The sequence below is a fragment of the Pelophylax lessonae genome (genome assembly GCF_965119305.1).
Source record: "Pelophylax lessonae genome assembly, chromosome: 4".
Taxonomy (NCBI): Eukaryota; Metazoa; Chordata; class Amphibia; order Anura; family Ranidae; genus Pelophylax; species Pelophylax lessonae.
This window is the reverse complement of record NC_138771.1, coordinates 493,188,074-493,204,365: the sequence shown is the minus strand read 5'-3', so window position 1 is coordinate 493,204,365 and position 16,292 is coordinate 493,188,074. Positions and strand designations below refer to the sequence as shown.

The window sequence follows — 16,292 nt, the reverse complement described above, 5'->3', positions numbered from 1 at the left end:
CACCAAGCCATGTTCACTGAAATGACAGGCTGTCAGTGGCCACAGCTACTCGTGCAAACGATGCCGGCAGTGATCGCGCCTGGATGCACTTTGTGTTCTGCTTTTTAAAGCTGAACTCCAACTTTTGATACAATTTACAGTTTGGCCCAAACTATGTTCCTTACTAACGTGAGACCACTGGATGTGCGGTATTGTATATAGCGAGGCTACATACAGCATACTGCACTATGTTCGGGTTTGAGCTGAGATTTCTGGTCTCATACCCGGAACACAGTCTATCTGATCCGCACTCAGCCATTCAGAGAAAGCGATGTATTCTAGCAACAAATGAAAAGCTTCCTCTGGCTGAGTCTGAGGTTGTGTCATCAGCCCACCTCTCTGACTCAGCCAATCTGAGGAAGCTTTTTATTTATTGCTGAAATACATTTTGAATGGCTGAGTGCTTATCAGATAAACTCTATTGTGTTCCGGGTATGAGACCTGAAGTCCCAGCTCAAACCCAGAACATAGCGCGCTATGCTGTATGTAGCCTCACGTGTTCGTGAGGGACATAGTTCGTTTTGGGCCAAAGTAAAGTCTAACAAAAGATGGAGTTCAGCCTTAAGGCTGAGTTCACACTTGTGCGATGCCAGACATGTGTTTCGCTCTGCATTGCTGTGCACATCATATGCGATGTCTGTGCGATGCAAATTCAGCCATACAGTTTGGCTGAAATCGCATCACATGCGCAACAAAATGGTGAAGGATCCTTTTTTTTTTTTTTTTGGGTCCGCACTGGAATTTGATCGAATGGGTGTTTATACCCATGCAATCCGATTTCAGTTCGCACAGCGTTCTACAAAACCATTTGGGGGTGTCATTAACTTTACATTGACACCCGCAGTGATTCGCAGAGAGCAGTGTGAATTGCCTACGAGTCAGATGCCATGCCCCGCACAGGAATCGCTGTGTTTCCACATCTCAGAAGTGTGAACCCAGCCTAAACTCTGTCCACTCAACCGATTTAGTTTTTAGTATACGTTTATAGTGTATGTTGAAGAGAAAAATCATCTGACAATTTCTTCCATTCCCTATTTACTTGGTGTTTTCTGATATTTCTGCATCAAGTTCCCAGGTCTGCATATGTGCCGTGCCCATGAGGGGTTTCCACCATTCTGGCACAGAGTTTCTGGTTCGGCATACCTACTGTTCCCATCATTCTTGCATGGAGTACCTGGATCTGCTCCCCTGCTGTGTTCATTCTGATGGGCACTCCTGCCATGCTAGTACAGAGTTCTCAGATTTGCACCCCTGCTGTGCCAACTATGAGAGGCTCCCACTAGGCCTCAGTATAGTGCCCAAGTCTTGATAGAGTGAGAAGGAAACACTCAGGGGGGCACCATTTCATGTCACTAATGTGAAAGATGAGGTTTCCCCTCGCTTCAGGGGAATATATTTCTCTATCGTTCATTGATGGACACAGCTCCTGATCATCTTAACCATGGAGTTATACTGCCCCCTACAGGAGTAGGACACTAGGCAGAAAAAAAAGCTTGACTACTCCTCTGGGCAGTCCCAGGGGGTATACTCCCACTCTCACCTATAGACACTCAGTTTTTTTTCTGCCTAGTTAGGAGTAAGGACCTAGTTCCTTGCTGGGGTCTTCAGTCCTTGCAATTTTTTTTCCTTTTCTTTCTTTCATTGATGGACACAGCTCCTTATCTTCATGACTATATGGGTTATGCTGTACCCTACAGTAGTAGGACACTTGGCAGACAAAAATTTGACTACGCCTATGGAGCAGTCCTAGGGGATATACTCCCACTCTCTGCTATAGATAATCAGTTTTTACTGCCTAGTCAGGACTCGGGAGTAAGGACCTAGTTCCTTGCTGGGATCTCTGGTCCTGGTCCTTGGCCCTCCTTCCTGTTAGGATAGTTTTTTTTGTGCTGCTGTGTTCTCCCCTGGAGCCGCATGATGCCACCATTTTCTTGTAGCCTTTTAAGCTACAGATCGGTGGCCATGTTTGTGTAGCTTGGTCGGCCATTTTCCTATGATTTCCTATTAAAAATATCGGGGGCCATGTTTTTGGAGTTAGGCAGTGATTTGGGGGTGGGAGCCCTTCCTGAAGAGTGCCCGGTCTTCACAGACTGGACTGATAGGTCGGAGGCCTTGACCCGCCATATGTTCACTGTGGCTGGTTCGGCTCTTAGACTGGTATTTACTATTGCCCTGGTGTCACAAGCTATGACAGAGTGGGCAAAACTTCTTCTACGCTGGGACCTGGAGGGGGAACAGCTCCCCCCTGCCTTTTGCGGAGCTGGCGTATCAGTTGGTCCAAGGGCTACAGTTTGTCTGTGAAGCTGCTTTGGATGCCGCTCCCTTGATTTCTGGATTGTCTCTCAGTGGTGGTCCTGTGGCGTATTATCTGTCTGAAATGCTGGTCTGCGGACCAGGCTTCTAAAATTATCCGATCTTCCATTTGTGGGGGATTGCCTGTTTTGGAGCTTCCTTGGATGACATCATCAAAGGCCTCACAGGGGGAAAAAGTAGTCTTCTTCCTCAGGCTTCCAAGGGTAAGGAGTCCTGTCACAGATGGGCGGCCTTTCATTTTGGCTCACAAGCAGCCTTTTCGTCCCTCAGGGTCTCAAGACAAGGGATCCAAGCCATCCAGGGCCTCCGCCAGGGGTTCTAAGAGGTCTTGGTCCAGCAAGCCATGAGTGGGTTCTGCCAGACCTGCAGACAAGTCTTCCTCCGCATGAAGGGGTCGCCCTCTTTGCTGGTTTCCATATCCATGGAACACCCATGGGATCTGATTCTGGTGCGGACCCAAAAAAGGGTCCTGTGCGAGTTGTGTCCAAATGCAATGCAAATTCAGCTATACAATCTGTATGGCTGAATTTGCATCGCACAGACATCGCATATGATTTGCAATGTGCTCCGAATCACATGCGATGTCTGTCATCGCATATATGTGAGCCGACACAAAACTATAACAAGACTATTCTTTTATCGGTTAGCATGTTCCATGTTTCTAAAAACATTTTGGTCACGAATACCACACGTGAAGTACTAAAAACATTCACAACTGTAGAGCGACCCCCTTCTTCTTCTCTTTTTTTTTTTTTTTTTTTTTTGGATATCGGGTGCTTTATTTATATCATCGTGTTTTTATGCCGGGGACATGCTGAAAATGATGCTTATCTCTTTCTAACAACTGTAGATATAGATAGATAGAGATATATAATATATATATATATATATATATATATATATATATATATATATAATATATAAAAAATTTCACCTTGCAATTCTCTAGTGTCAACACTGCCCCTGCCCCTTGGTCTCTGATTGGTGGCTGTGGGAGGAGCCTTTTTTGTGTTGCCCCTTGGTTCATTGGAGAACAAATTTTGCGGTTTACTATACAAGCTGGGTGATTTCTTTTAATCATTTGCTAATTGGAGGTGGCGCAACTGTCTGTTTCAACTTGTCTTCTCAAGGCTGAACTTTTTGTCAGCTACAAAGGGTAATTGTCTGTGGCGTTTACTTGTGATATAATCCCCATACTGGAGACAAGCCCCATTCTTCATATACAAGTGATGTTAACACTTTCTATGCACATGCAGCCAGGTTACACTTTGTACTCTTTCATCCCTTTTATGTATGTGCTTACTTTACTGCGATGTAGATTTACAGGTTATGAAACATAACCAAACAGCTTCTGAGAGTCACTAAACCCAGGGCACTCAATTGCCATTGTATGGTTATGTGTTAAAGTGATACTAAACCAAAGTATTTTCATAATTCACATAAATTATATATTTTGCCACTGTGTTTTTTTTTTTTTTTCTAAGTCCCCTATACCTGCAGCGCTGTTGTGTGGTCAAATGATCTTTCACTGCTCTGTATCTGAAGGGAAAGATCTTTGGGAGGGGCTTCTATTACTCTGATCTATGCTCTCTACAGTGTCAGTCTGTGTCTGTCTAGCCTTGATTGGTACTGTGCCAGTCACATGACTATAAAAAGAGTTTCAGAAGAGCAATTCAAATTTAGATTATAACCACTTCAAGACTGCAATACATATACAGTGGGTAAAATAAGTATCGAACACGTCACCGTTTGTCTAGGTAAATATATTTTTAAAGGTGCTATTGACTAGAAATTTTCACCACATGTCGTTAACAATCCATACATACAAGGAAACCAAAACAAATAGGTTCAGAAATTAGGTTACGTGCAATAAAATGGATTGACACAGTAAAAAGTTTTGAACATATGAAGAAAGGGAGGTGCAAAGAGGCACGGAAAGCCAAGACACCAGCTAAAATGAATCAGTAATTCTAAAGCAATCCTACCCCTTGTCAGTGCAAACTAACAGCTGGTTCAATCTCAACCGATCCCCCACTTAAATGGTGTCTCATTACCAAGGTGTCACACAAACATCTCATGATGGGTAAAAATAAAGCTCTCTCAAGACCTTTGCATCCTTATTGTTGCAAAACATACTGATGACATTGGTTACAGAAGGATTTCTAAACTTTGAATTTTCCAATGAGTACTGTTGGGGCCATATTCCGGAAGTAGAAAGAACATAATTTCACCATAAGCCAGCCACGACCAGGTTCTTCTCGCAAGATTTATGACAGAGGAATGAAAAGCATTATCAGAAGGGTTGTACAAGAGCCAAGGACCATTCGTGGAGAGTTTCAGAAAGACCTAGAATTAGCAGGTACAATTGTTTTAAAGAAAACCATAAGTAATGCACTCAACTGCCATGGCCTGTATACTCACCACGCAAGACTCCATTGTTGAAGCTCGTGTAAAGTTTGCTGCACAACATTTAAACAAGCCTGTGAAATACTGGTAGAATATAGTCTGGTCAGATGAGACCAAAATTGAACTCTTTGGATGCCATAATACACATCATTTTTGGAGGTCAAATGGGACTGCACATCGTCCCCAAAACACCATACCAACAGTGATTTTGAGGTGGGAACATCATGGTGTGGAGCTGTTTTTCAGCATACGGTACTGGCATGTCATTGAGGGAAGGATGGATTGAAAAATGTACCAAGACATTCTTGATTTAAAAAACAAAATCTGCTGCTATCTAACAGAATTAAAAGAGGGTGGACATGACCGTGACAATGATCCTAAACACAAAGCCAAGGAAACTCGGCTGATTTTTAAAGAAAAAATAAAGCTGCTAGAAAGGCCCAGCCAATCACCTGACTTGAACCAAATAGAAGATCTATGGATAGAACTAAATAGAGTTCATAAGAGCCCCATGGAACCTTCAGGATTTGACTGTTTTGTGTGGAAGAATGGGCCAAAATCACACCTAAGCAATGCAAGCAACTAATTTTGTCCATACAGGAGACGTCTTGAAGATGTTATTACCAACAAAGGATTTTCTATGAAGTATTAAATAAATTTAACTTTTTTCCCTGTGGCAATCCATTTTATTACACGAAACCTAATTTCTCTTTAGTTCACTGACAGACACAGCTTCAAGTTTTCAGACCATTGGGCCTTATGCTCTTGCTCTCTAGGAATAGGACTAGGTGGAAACCTTTTTGGTTACGCCCCTGGGGCAGTCCCAGAGGGTATACATCACTTCCTGCTGTAGGACTTCAGTTTTTTCTGCCTAGTTAGGACCTGGCTCTCTGCTGGGATCTGTGGTCCTGGCATTTTTTCCTATTGTAATGGAATTTTTTTTACTTTTTTCTTATTTTTGTTCCTGTTAACTACAGTCAACAGCTGGATTGGGCGATGCACTGGATATTCTAGATCCTTACGGTCTTCCCAGTCTGGCCTGCGAGCACGTCCCAACTACTAGCTCTGCACTAAGTTGGCCGCGACATAGCCCCACTTGACGGGGGCTGACCGGCGAGTGAAACACCTCGCGAGTTCGCATAGCCCTGGTCACGACAGCAGTCATGACCAGAGTCACAGCGTACCTCAGGCCGCAGCACCCTCATTCCAAGATGGCGCGGTGGACTGCTGGGAGTGGCGCTCGCCTGGTGACACTGGTATGGTGTGTAGTGCCCCCCCTCCTTTCCTGCGTAATTGTTTGCAAAAAGGGTTGGGACTTAAAAAGAGGGACATAGCTAGGCTGGCAGGAAAGGTCACACATTTATTGCACATACAGGTATAAAACATGACATATGGAGTATGCATAATCAATTACATAGGCTAGTAGAGGAGTCCCCAATTTCACATTCGTAAAACGAACAAGGTAAGTTTGTCAAAAAATAATACAGTAGTAAAGTATAATCATAGTATCAATAAATCAAATAAAGGAGTAATGAGCTATATCGAAGCATCGTAGACTCAACATGTTTCGTGGACCCAATCGTCACTTCATCAAGAGTGGGTGCATGATATTGATCTATAAAACATGAATAAAGAAATTGGCATATTGATGGAAAACTGAAGAGGGGAAAGGAGGGAAGCCAGGCCCCCAAACTCTCAATTCACATAGCAGTCAGGTGGTGCATGGTATTGGAGATAAAGATGACCCCTCGTATGTCCCACCCGGGAGCTGAGGGCGCACAGGCAGGTGAGCAAGGCGCAGTACGTTGACCAAATGATGAGTGTGGGTTTGAGAGAAATAAAGTAAAAAGCAAACCGTGTAGCAGCATAATAAGACCTGTATGTAGGGTATAAGAATGAGGAGAGTAGTGATGAGTAATTATATTCATAATGGAGGTGCCATAGTGCTACATAGCAAGTGTAAGGAGAAAAAGTAGAGGATTTGAAATTTATATAGCGAAGTAGCCTGCATCTGTTATACAGGTGCCACAAACCAAAAATAAGTGAGCATAAAACGTGATGAAGTAATGGTCATAAACACATGGAAGCCCAAGGGGAGAGAAAGGAAAAGGATAATGTGAGAAAAGGAGACTGAACCTGAGAGGACAAAGCAGGAGCAGTGTGCTAAACGTGAATAGAAAAAGGAGAAAGAAAGGACCAGGAGAAGTGAATGGCAGGAATTACCGAAGAGAAGTCGCGGGCCAACTAAGGCACTAATGATGGAAATTAAGTCCGAGTGACGTCATGCGTCGACGGGAGGCGTGGCGCTGATGTTCGGCGACACCCCCCACCCGATCCCCCGCGCTGAGGGCAGAGGGAGAAAGGGAGGGCGTGCGGCGCGCATCGCAGCTCCCTGGTTGGTACCAGGGGCCACCCAAAAACCAAGACCAATACACCCCGACACGAAGGGCAAAAAGGTGCCGCAAGGGCAACAAAAAATTGATGTTAAAAATGTTTAGATATCAAGTTAAGGGCAAAAAAGAAGTGTGTAATAAACCCCCCGGGGGGTAACTGGGGAAGTCTAGTTGACCCCACATTGGGCCAAGGGTAACAGCCATCAATAGCGGTCAACATAAAATAAGACAAGTATGCACCTGTCAGCCATAAACTATGTCCCTCCATCCCTAATCATGTAATACAAGGGGGGGAGGTTTGGGACTTTAAATGAAGCGCACGGTGGGATTGCGTAATTGTTTGGGTGGTCGCAGGCCACCCCCCTGGAGATGGTAGGCCCCCTTGTAATTCCCCTTTCCTCCTTGCGCGGTTCCCCCTTAAATTTGTATGCCCTAACCTGTCCCCTTCCCCCCCCCCCCCCCTGTTTGGGGGCATGAGTGATATTGGGTAGGGGGTCTACATGGTGCTGGGCTGGAGGAGAGGTGGGTGATGCCGCTGTCGGTCCCGGTTAGTGGTGTCTGTACCTGGGTGCGGGGGGGGGGTCCTAAGGGGGGTTTCCTCCTGGGGTCTGAAATTCATTTTTTTACGTGGGGTCCAGGGTCCCGTGCAGCGCCACGTGGTGCCGCCATATTTCCGTGGTCTGTGATTTCCGGTTCTGCGGCCATGTTTCTGTAGTTCAGCGGCCATGATTTTGGTTTCCCCATAGACTTGCATTGGGGCCATTTTCCAGTAGTCTGAGACAGTGCTGAGGCTGTGGTGGCCTCTAGTGTCAGGTCAACGTTTCCTCTTCAGCTTTCCAGCTTGGGTGGTGAGTCTCTGGGGGTACACTATCCTTCCTTGCCGTATACAGCGCAGCGGTAGCGCGGCTTCTTGTAGTGCCACAGCGTGCACAGGGGAGGGGGGCCTCTTCTGTTTTTCTTAAAAAAAAATAAAATGTTTTTTCTTGGCTGAACAGCGGTTCTGCTTAACCCTTAATGGTCACAGAGCCAGGGGAGCTTGTTTTACCGCCCGATCCACTCCTGGAAGCTTCGGGTCCCTCTGGGTCTCAGTCTGCCCTGGCAGCCTTGACGGCAGCCCTGCCGTCACTAGTAGCCAAAGTAGATATGGCCCTGCAAAGGCGACCTGGCAAAAAGCACCCCCCCCATCTGTATCCTCTGCTTCCTCAGATTCTGAGGTGGATTTGGCCGCTGCGGACGAGAGTCAGCCCACTGGGTCTGCGTCCATGCACCCCGAGTGCTCTAATAGTGAGGATGAGTTGTCCTCTGCAGACGTGCATGAAAAAGCGCTGGTTGGAGGACTCGGCTGCTGCTGAGTCAGCGACGATGCTGCAATTTGGCATCCGCAAATCTTCCAAGGTGAATGATTTTTTTTTCCTTTTCCTGCCTATTTTGATGAGATTGTCTCTAGTCAGTCGGGTTCCCCAAAACGCATGATTGGCATACCGAAACGTTTTGTAGAAGATATCACTTGGAGGAGTCTCTCTTCTGAAGTAACTGACGGTTCCACCGTCTGGGGAATCTCGGGTTTCCAGCCTGAATAAGACCACACTTTTGCCAGTGGAGGATTCCCCGTCCTTTAAGGACCCCATGGATAAAAGCGCTGAGGCTCTGGTCCGATACCTTTTCACTGTGGCTGGTTCAATTTTAAGACTGGTGTTTGCTATTACCTTGGTATCCCAGATCTTAACAAGATGAGCTAAGGTTTTGCGCCAGGATCTGGAGGGGAGTCGACAACCTCTTTCTGAGCTGACGGATTAGTTGATCCAAGGGCTACAGTATATTTGTGATTCATCCCTGGATGCGGCCCCCCCTGGCCGGCAGGGTTTCTGTGATGGCGGAGATCCTTCGCCGCATGATCTGGTTGAAGTACTGGTCAGCTGACATGTCTTTTACAAAGTTACTGACTGATCTTCCTTTTGTAGGTGACCATTTGTTCGGTGCCTCTATGGAAGACGGGAGGCAAGAGTACCTTGCTTCCACAGCCAAGGATCCTCACCGTAAGCAAAGTCCCTTCTTTTCGGCTCACAAGCTGCCCTTTCGTCTGGCTCGCAGGAAAAGGGCTCAAGATCCGTCTGTAACTTTGCTGGAGGCTCCAAGAGCACCCTGGAATGATAAGTCCAAAGCGGGCGCTTCTGGTTCCGCAGACAAGCCTTCCCCAGCCTGAAGGGGCACCCTCACCTGCGTCTGGGGTGGGGCGACGTCTTTGCTTCTTTCCGGATCTGTGGACCTTGCTTATTCAGGACAAATGGGTCCACAAACTGATGCGGTTCAGTTACAAGATCGAATTTCAGTCCTTGCTTCCGGTAAGGTTCTTTCCTTCCAACTTCCGCTGGTCTCCAGAGTGGCTACAGGGCCTAACAGAGCACTGCAGGAGCTGTTAGCACAAAGAGTTTGTGTGCTGGTTCCAGAGTCGGAACGTTTCCAGGGTTTTTATTCAAATCTGTTCACAGTTCCTAGGAAGGAAGGCAAGGTTCGTCCGATCTTGGATCCCAAACCTCTGAACCACTTTGTGTGGGTTCAGAAATTTTGGATGGAATCCATGCGCACAGCAGTAGCTTTCCTTGATCAAGGAGCTCTGATGGCTTCTATCAATCTCAAGGACGCTTCATATTCCAATATATGTCGGGCATCAACGTTTTCTTCGTTTTGACGCGAACAAGAAGCACTTTCAATTCGAGGTGTTACCCTTTGGTCTCACCTCAGCACCTCGAGTGTTCACAAAGGGTTTTGGCCCCATTTTTGGCCTTTTTGCTGTACAAGGGGATCGCGGTACTGGGTTACCTGGACGATCTGCTTTTGCGTGCAGAGTCATCCTCGGCTCTAGAAGCCGACTTGGAGGTTACGGTGGTTACGGTGCGAACTCTGCAGGAGTTCGGGTGGACACTGGACTTTCAGAAAGCTGGACTACTTGGGTCTGTTGCTGGACTCGGCGTCAGCCCGGGTATTTCTTCCTTAAACAAAACTGCTGAAGCTATAGGAGGCTGTTCAGCTCCTGTTGTCCAACCATAGATCACCACTCAGGACTTGCAGGAAGTGCTGGGTCTGATCTCCATCTTCGAGGCAGTTCCGTTTGTGCTGTTCCACAACAGACCTTTGCAAAGAGAGATTCTGATAAAATGGAACAAGGATCCGCTGTCATTGGACAATCTGATTCGGTTGAGTCAGGATTTGAGGGAGTCTCTCCTATAGTGGCTTCGCTCTCCGGCCCTTCGTCTGGGGAAATCCTTTCTTCCCCTGTATTGGACTGTAATCACCACGGATGCCAGCCTGTCCAGATGGGGAGGTGTGTTCGGCCCAAGGTGTCTGGACTCGGGAGTAGTCCAGGTTGCCGATCAACATCCTGGAAATTTGGGCGATGACTGTCTCAATGGACGGATCGTCTGCAAGGACGCCCTGTGTGGATACAATGAGACAATGCTAGGGCTGTGGCATATGTCACTCAAGGGGGCACAAAGAGTGTCCTGGCGGCCCAGGAAGTGGCCGGCATCTTCGCGACACAACTCTGTACTACACTGGGGCGACACGACTCTGTACTACTTCGGGGGCGAGTTGTGCATTCCCATGCACCACGACTTTCGGAGCGACTTGCAGGGACTTCACATAATGGAAGTCTATGCAAGTCGCTCCGAGGTCGCCCTGAAGTAGTACAGGACCCTTTTTCTAAGTCAGAGCGACTTGTGTCGCTCCTATTAGAACCGTTCCTGTACTACACTATGGGACGTGACGGACCGCGACTTGTCAGGCTGACCAAGTCGCGGTCCAAGTCGGATCAGTGTGAATGGGCTGTAAAGGGGCTGAATACAAATGCACGCCACACTTTTTCAGATGTTTTATTTGTAAAACATTTTAAAAACCATATATCATTTTTCTTCCATTTCACAACTATGTGCCACTTTGTGTTGGTCTATTATATAAAATCACAAAATAAATTTACATTTTTGGTAGTAACATGACAAAGTGTGGACATTTTTTTCAAGAGGTTTGAATACTTTTTCAAGGCACTGTACATAATAAGATATACAACTATATCCACACACACATATCTTGTGTATTTAGCAGTTTATCTAAAGGTCCGTGTTATCTAGCAGGTTGGAGGAACCAGTGAGGGCAAAAGATAAGCAGATTAAACTTCAGCTTTGAGGAAACTGTAGCAGGTTGGAATTTTTGAGTGCTCCTTTACTTGTGATGTGCAAATGTATTGCAGTTTTATGTGCTTTCTTTGAAGGTTCTTGTGTACCTTTTTTTAGGCCTCATGCACACTGGACGTTTTTACAGCTGTTTTTGGTGTCAGACTTTTTTTTTTTCTGCAGCCAGTAAACTCCCCAGCATGTTATCCTATGTGTCCATGCACACATAGGCTGTTGGCAGTTTCTGGCAGGGGTGTATTCTGTCTGGAAAGAAACCCAGAACTAGTGGGTTTTAAGAGGTGTTTTTCAGCTGTAAAAACACTAACTTTGATAAAAGTCTAAAAACGCAGAAAAACGTGGCTATTCGGCCTTTATCAATGTTTTTGAGCCATAAACTTCTGTGGGAGTAGTATATATATATATATATATATATATATATATATATATATATATATATATATATATATATATATATATATATATATATATATATATATATATAAAAAAAAGACTAAAAAACTACAGCTTTCTACTGATGTTTTGATAGCATCCAGTGTGCATGAGGCCTTACTGGTGAGATCAGTTGAAATACAGTGCTGCTGCCTTTTTGTTGTTTTTTTTACCATGCTGTTTTTTTGTCTTTCAGGTACATGTACTGGACTGACTGGGGAGAAGTGCCGAAGATCGAGCGTGCAGGGATGGATGGGACACAGCGATCTGTTATTATAGACTCTGAGATATATTGGCCAAATGGCCTAACATTGGACTATGAAGAGCAGAAGCTTTACTGGGCTGATGCAAAACTCAGTTTCATCCACAAGTCCAACCTGGATGGCACATTTCGGTAAGTGCTGGGGATGTATTTATTGCAGGGCTTATCAACTATGTTCTGTTCTAAAAGTTTGATCAAATAGGTCTTTTAAAGAAGGTGTCAGCAGACTTTGGGCGTAGTGCTGATGGCCTTGGTTTACTATGACCTCCTGACTTGCATTTAATCTGCTTCATCCAAATTTGGGAAACCACCACTATGTTTGTGTGTGTTCACAAAGCATACCTTAAAATAAAGTATATTTCTTACTTTGCTAGTTGTTTCTTTGGAGCAGGTTCATATGTAGTACTCCACTCCAAAGGCAGCTTGTAATGAAAATAACTTGAAGACTTCATAGGGATACTTTAGGGACTATATGTATGTATGTATGTATGTGTGTGTGTGTGTGTGTATATATATATATATATATATAATGTGTGTGTGTGTGTGTGTACAATCTCTGTTTTCAGGTAAAAATAGAATTTAGTACAAACGCAATAGAATACCCAATTTTTTGGTAAAATATCATCGATACCAAGTCTTAAAATTGCGTGCGCCTGTGCTATGGCGAAAAACAGTAGTACCCAAAATCTTCTGTAGGTGATGCTTTAAAGCGCTGGTAAACTTTAAAAAAAAAAAAATATTCCCCCTGCAAGATAAAGGCATAATGTGCTAGTATGCATCGCATACTAGCAAATTTTGAATGACTTACCTTGAGCTAAAGCCCATCCAGCGGCATGCTGTCACCGCTCACTGCTGCAGAGGCTTCCATCTTCATCAGGTCTTCCTTCCGGGTTCGTGGGCTGCGGCTGCTTGAATGGCTGTGAATGAGCCGTGATTACATTTCTCCCACAGATGCAAGCGGACATCACAGCTGTGGCACAGAGTTCTAAAGGCACAGTACAGGTATGCCGTTGCTCCTTCAGAGCACATGCACTGGTGATATCACTGGCTGCTGCTCACTGGAATATCTCCTAAAAGTTGCATGTTTAGGAGATATTCATTCAACATGCAGGTATGCTTTTATTATAAGCTTATCTGTCGGTAAAAATCAAATACAGGAGTTCACTACCACTTTAAAAGCCCTTAGGATGAATTTGCACTGCAGTGGTTTGCAATTCATCCCTTGGCTACTTAGTTTTTTTACACCTCAAAAAAAAAAAAAAATAATATATTTCATATCAGCTTGTGCTTTGCAGTTCATTCTTGACATACTACATACATCCAAAGAGCTGAACTGGTTAACATACAATTTTACCACTCAGGCCTTGATGTCTCTTTCTCCTTTGTTAGGACAGATACACACATCTAGGTGAAAACTAATAAGATCTTCCAGCACAGTATAGACGAGAGTAATTATGGTAAATATAATTCCCTGGCCCCTGTTTTAACCACTCCTGGACCGGAAGGTTTTACCCCTTTTAATGACCAAGCCATTTTTTGCGATGCAACACTGCGTTACTTTTACTGACAATTGCCCGGTCGTGCGACGGTGTACCCAAATAAAATTGATGTCCTTTTTCTCCCACAAATAGCTTTCTTTTGGTGGTATTTGATCACCGCTGTGTTTTTTATTTTGTGCTATAAACAAAAAAGAGCAACAATTATGAAGAAGAAAACTTTTTTTTTTTTTTTTTCTTTTTACTTTTCTGCTATAAAATAGTAAAAAAAAAAAAAAAAATAAATACCAATGTGTTGTACTGCCCCCTACAGGAGTAGGACGCTAGGCAGGAAAAAGCTTGACTATGCCTATGGGCAGTCCCAGGGAGTATACTCCCACTTTCAGCTGTAGGCACTAGTTTTTCTGCCTAGTCAGAGATAAGGACCTAGTTCCTTGCTGGGATCTTTAGTTCTGGCAATTTTTTCCCTTTTGTACATGGAATTTTTTTCTGTCCTTGTTTGTTCCTGTAGGAATCTACAATCCACTGCCAGTCTGGGCGAGGGACTGGATATTTTTTAAACCAATCCAGAGGGTCCCCCCTAGTCTGGCCAGCGTGTGCGGGCCTCAGCTGCACGCTAGGTCGGTGGCGACCTAGCCCCACTGGACAGGGGCTGGCCTGCGAGGGCGCATACAAACTGGCTTCGGCCTAAGTCGCAGCTTTCCTCTAGCAGTGTTGCACACTTTTTTTTTTTTTTTTTGGTGTGGGTTTCCCTCTTAACTAATGGAGTTCCTGGAGCACTTTTCCCCACCTGATCCCCTCTGAGGCTCCTGGGCCCTCCGGGTCCCAACAATCCCTGACTGCACTGACGGCGGTCCTGGAGTCCTTAGTGTCCAAGGTGTATTTAGTGTCCTGGGAAAACGGGCTAGCAAAAAGCGTCCCCCCGCCTTCACCTGCTTCATCTGTCTCATCAGATCCTGAATCTGATTCAAATGCCGCGGACGCAAGTCACCCTATTGAGTCTGCGTCCACGCACCCTAGGTGCTCAGATAGTGAGGATGATTTCGCGGCTCCTCTAGCCGCGCATAAAAAGGCGCTGGTGGATGCACTGACTGTGTCAGTGCGTGAAAGGTTAAAAATGGAGGATGCGGCTGATGCGTTGGGAGGTGCCGGACCCTTTTGGCACCCACAGGCCCTCCAAAGCGGCGAGGGTGTTCCCCCTTCCCGCTTACTTTGACAACATTGTCACAAAACTGTGGGGTTGTCCAAAACCCACTCTTGTGGTCCCTAAGCAAGCGTTTTGCTATGCGGTATCCTTATGAGGATTAGCTGCCTAAAAAGTAGACGCTACCACCTGTAGTGGACTTGTCGGTTTCCAGGTTAAATAAAGCTACCTTATTTCCAGGTGAGGAGTCCCCAGCCTTTAAAGATCCGGCTGATAGGAGGGCAGAGGCTCTGGCCTGCCATATGTTCACTGTGGCTGGTTCGGCACTTAGACTGTTGCCCTGGTGTCTCAAGCTCTGACCGAGTGGGCTAAATTTTTACATCGGGACCTGGAACAGAAGCAACTTTCCCCTGCCCTTGCAGAGCTGGCAGATCACTTGGTCCAGGGGCTACAGTTTATCTATCATGCTTCTTTGGATGCGGCTCCTTTTGATTTCTGGGCTGTCTGTATCAGCAGTGGTCGTCCTTCGGCAGATTATCTGGCTGAAATGCTGGTCTGCTGACCAGACATCTAAGGAGGCCTTATCTGATTTCCCCTTTGTAAGGGATCACCTGTTTGGAGCTTCCTTGGATGACATCATTAGGGGTTTCACAGGGGGGGGGGGGGGAGAGTACTCTTCTTCCGCAGGCTACCAAGGGCAAGAAGCCCCATCGTAGACATGGACAATTCTTCTCGGCTCATAAGAGGCCTTTTCGTCCCTTAGGATTTCAAGACAAGGGATCTAAGCCCTTTAGGGCCTCCACCAGAGGTTCCAAAAGGACCTGGTCTGGCAAGCAACGAGCAGGCTCTTCCAGACCTGCGGACAAGGCTTCCCCTGCATGAAGGATCGCCCTCACCCGTATCTAGCGTGGAGGGACGTCTTCGCTGGTTTCTGGATCCGTGAACCTCCCTGGTACAGGACAAGTGGGTCCACTAGGTTATTCGGTCAGGCTACAAGATCGAGTTTCGATCTTATCCTCCGGAAAGGTTCTTCCCTTGCAACCTGCTCTTGTCCCCAGATCACTTACAGGGTCTCTTTGGGGCAGTGCAAGACTTGTTGCTTCAAGGGGTTATTGTCCCGGTTCTGACATCGGAACGTTTTCAGGGGTTTTGCGCAAACCTGTTTACAGTCCCCAGAAAGGAGGATAAGGTGCATCCAATTCTGGACCTCAAGGCCCTAAACTGCTTTGTGCGGGTACAGAAGTTCTGAATGGAGTCAATTAGCACGGCAGTGGCGTCCATACATCAGGGGGATTTTCTCGCTTCTATCGACCTCAAGGACAACTACCTTCACATTCCAATATGTGCCGGTCACCAGCGCATCCTCCGCTTTGCCATGGGTGAGGTGCATTATCAGTTTGTGGCGTTACCCTTTGGTCTCGCCTCTGCTCCTCAGGTCTTCACAAAAGTGTTGGCCCCCGGCACTAGCATTGGTGCGTCAGCGGGGGATCGTCTTTTGCGAGCGGAGTCTACGACTGCTCTCATGGACAACTTGGAGATTACTCTGCGAACTCTGATGGAGTTCGGTGGACTCTGAACCTTCAGGGGTCTGCCTTGGTTCCGTCCACAAAACTTTACTATCTG

The 16,292-nt window shown here is 45.9% G+C and overlaps 1 protein-coding gene and 1 long non-coding RNA gene across 2 annotated transcripts in view; one reads left to right on the top strand and one right to left on the bottom strand.

Annotated features, from left to right (window-relative positions):
- The window catches only part of LRP6 (LDL receptor related protein 6), a 158,108-nt gene that overhangs the window by 33,311 nt on the left and 108,505 nt on the right, over nucleotides 1-16,292 (top strand). Inside the window, exon 3 of the mRNA XM_082255712.1 lies at nucleotides 11,964-12,161. Coding sequence (XP_082111838.1) covers nucleotides 11,964-12,161 — 198 coding nt within the window. The remainder of the gene's footprint in view (nucleotides 1-11,963; nucleotides 12,162-16,292) is intronic.
- The window catches only part of LOC309554153, a 476,173-nt gene that overhangs the window by 431,886 nt on the left and 27,995 nt on the right, over nucleotides 1-16,292 (bottom strand). The window lies entirely within an intron of this gene.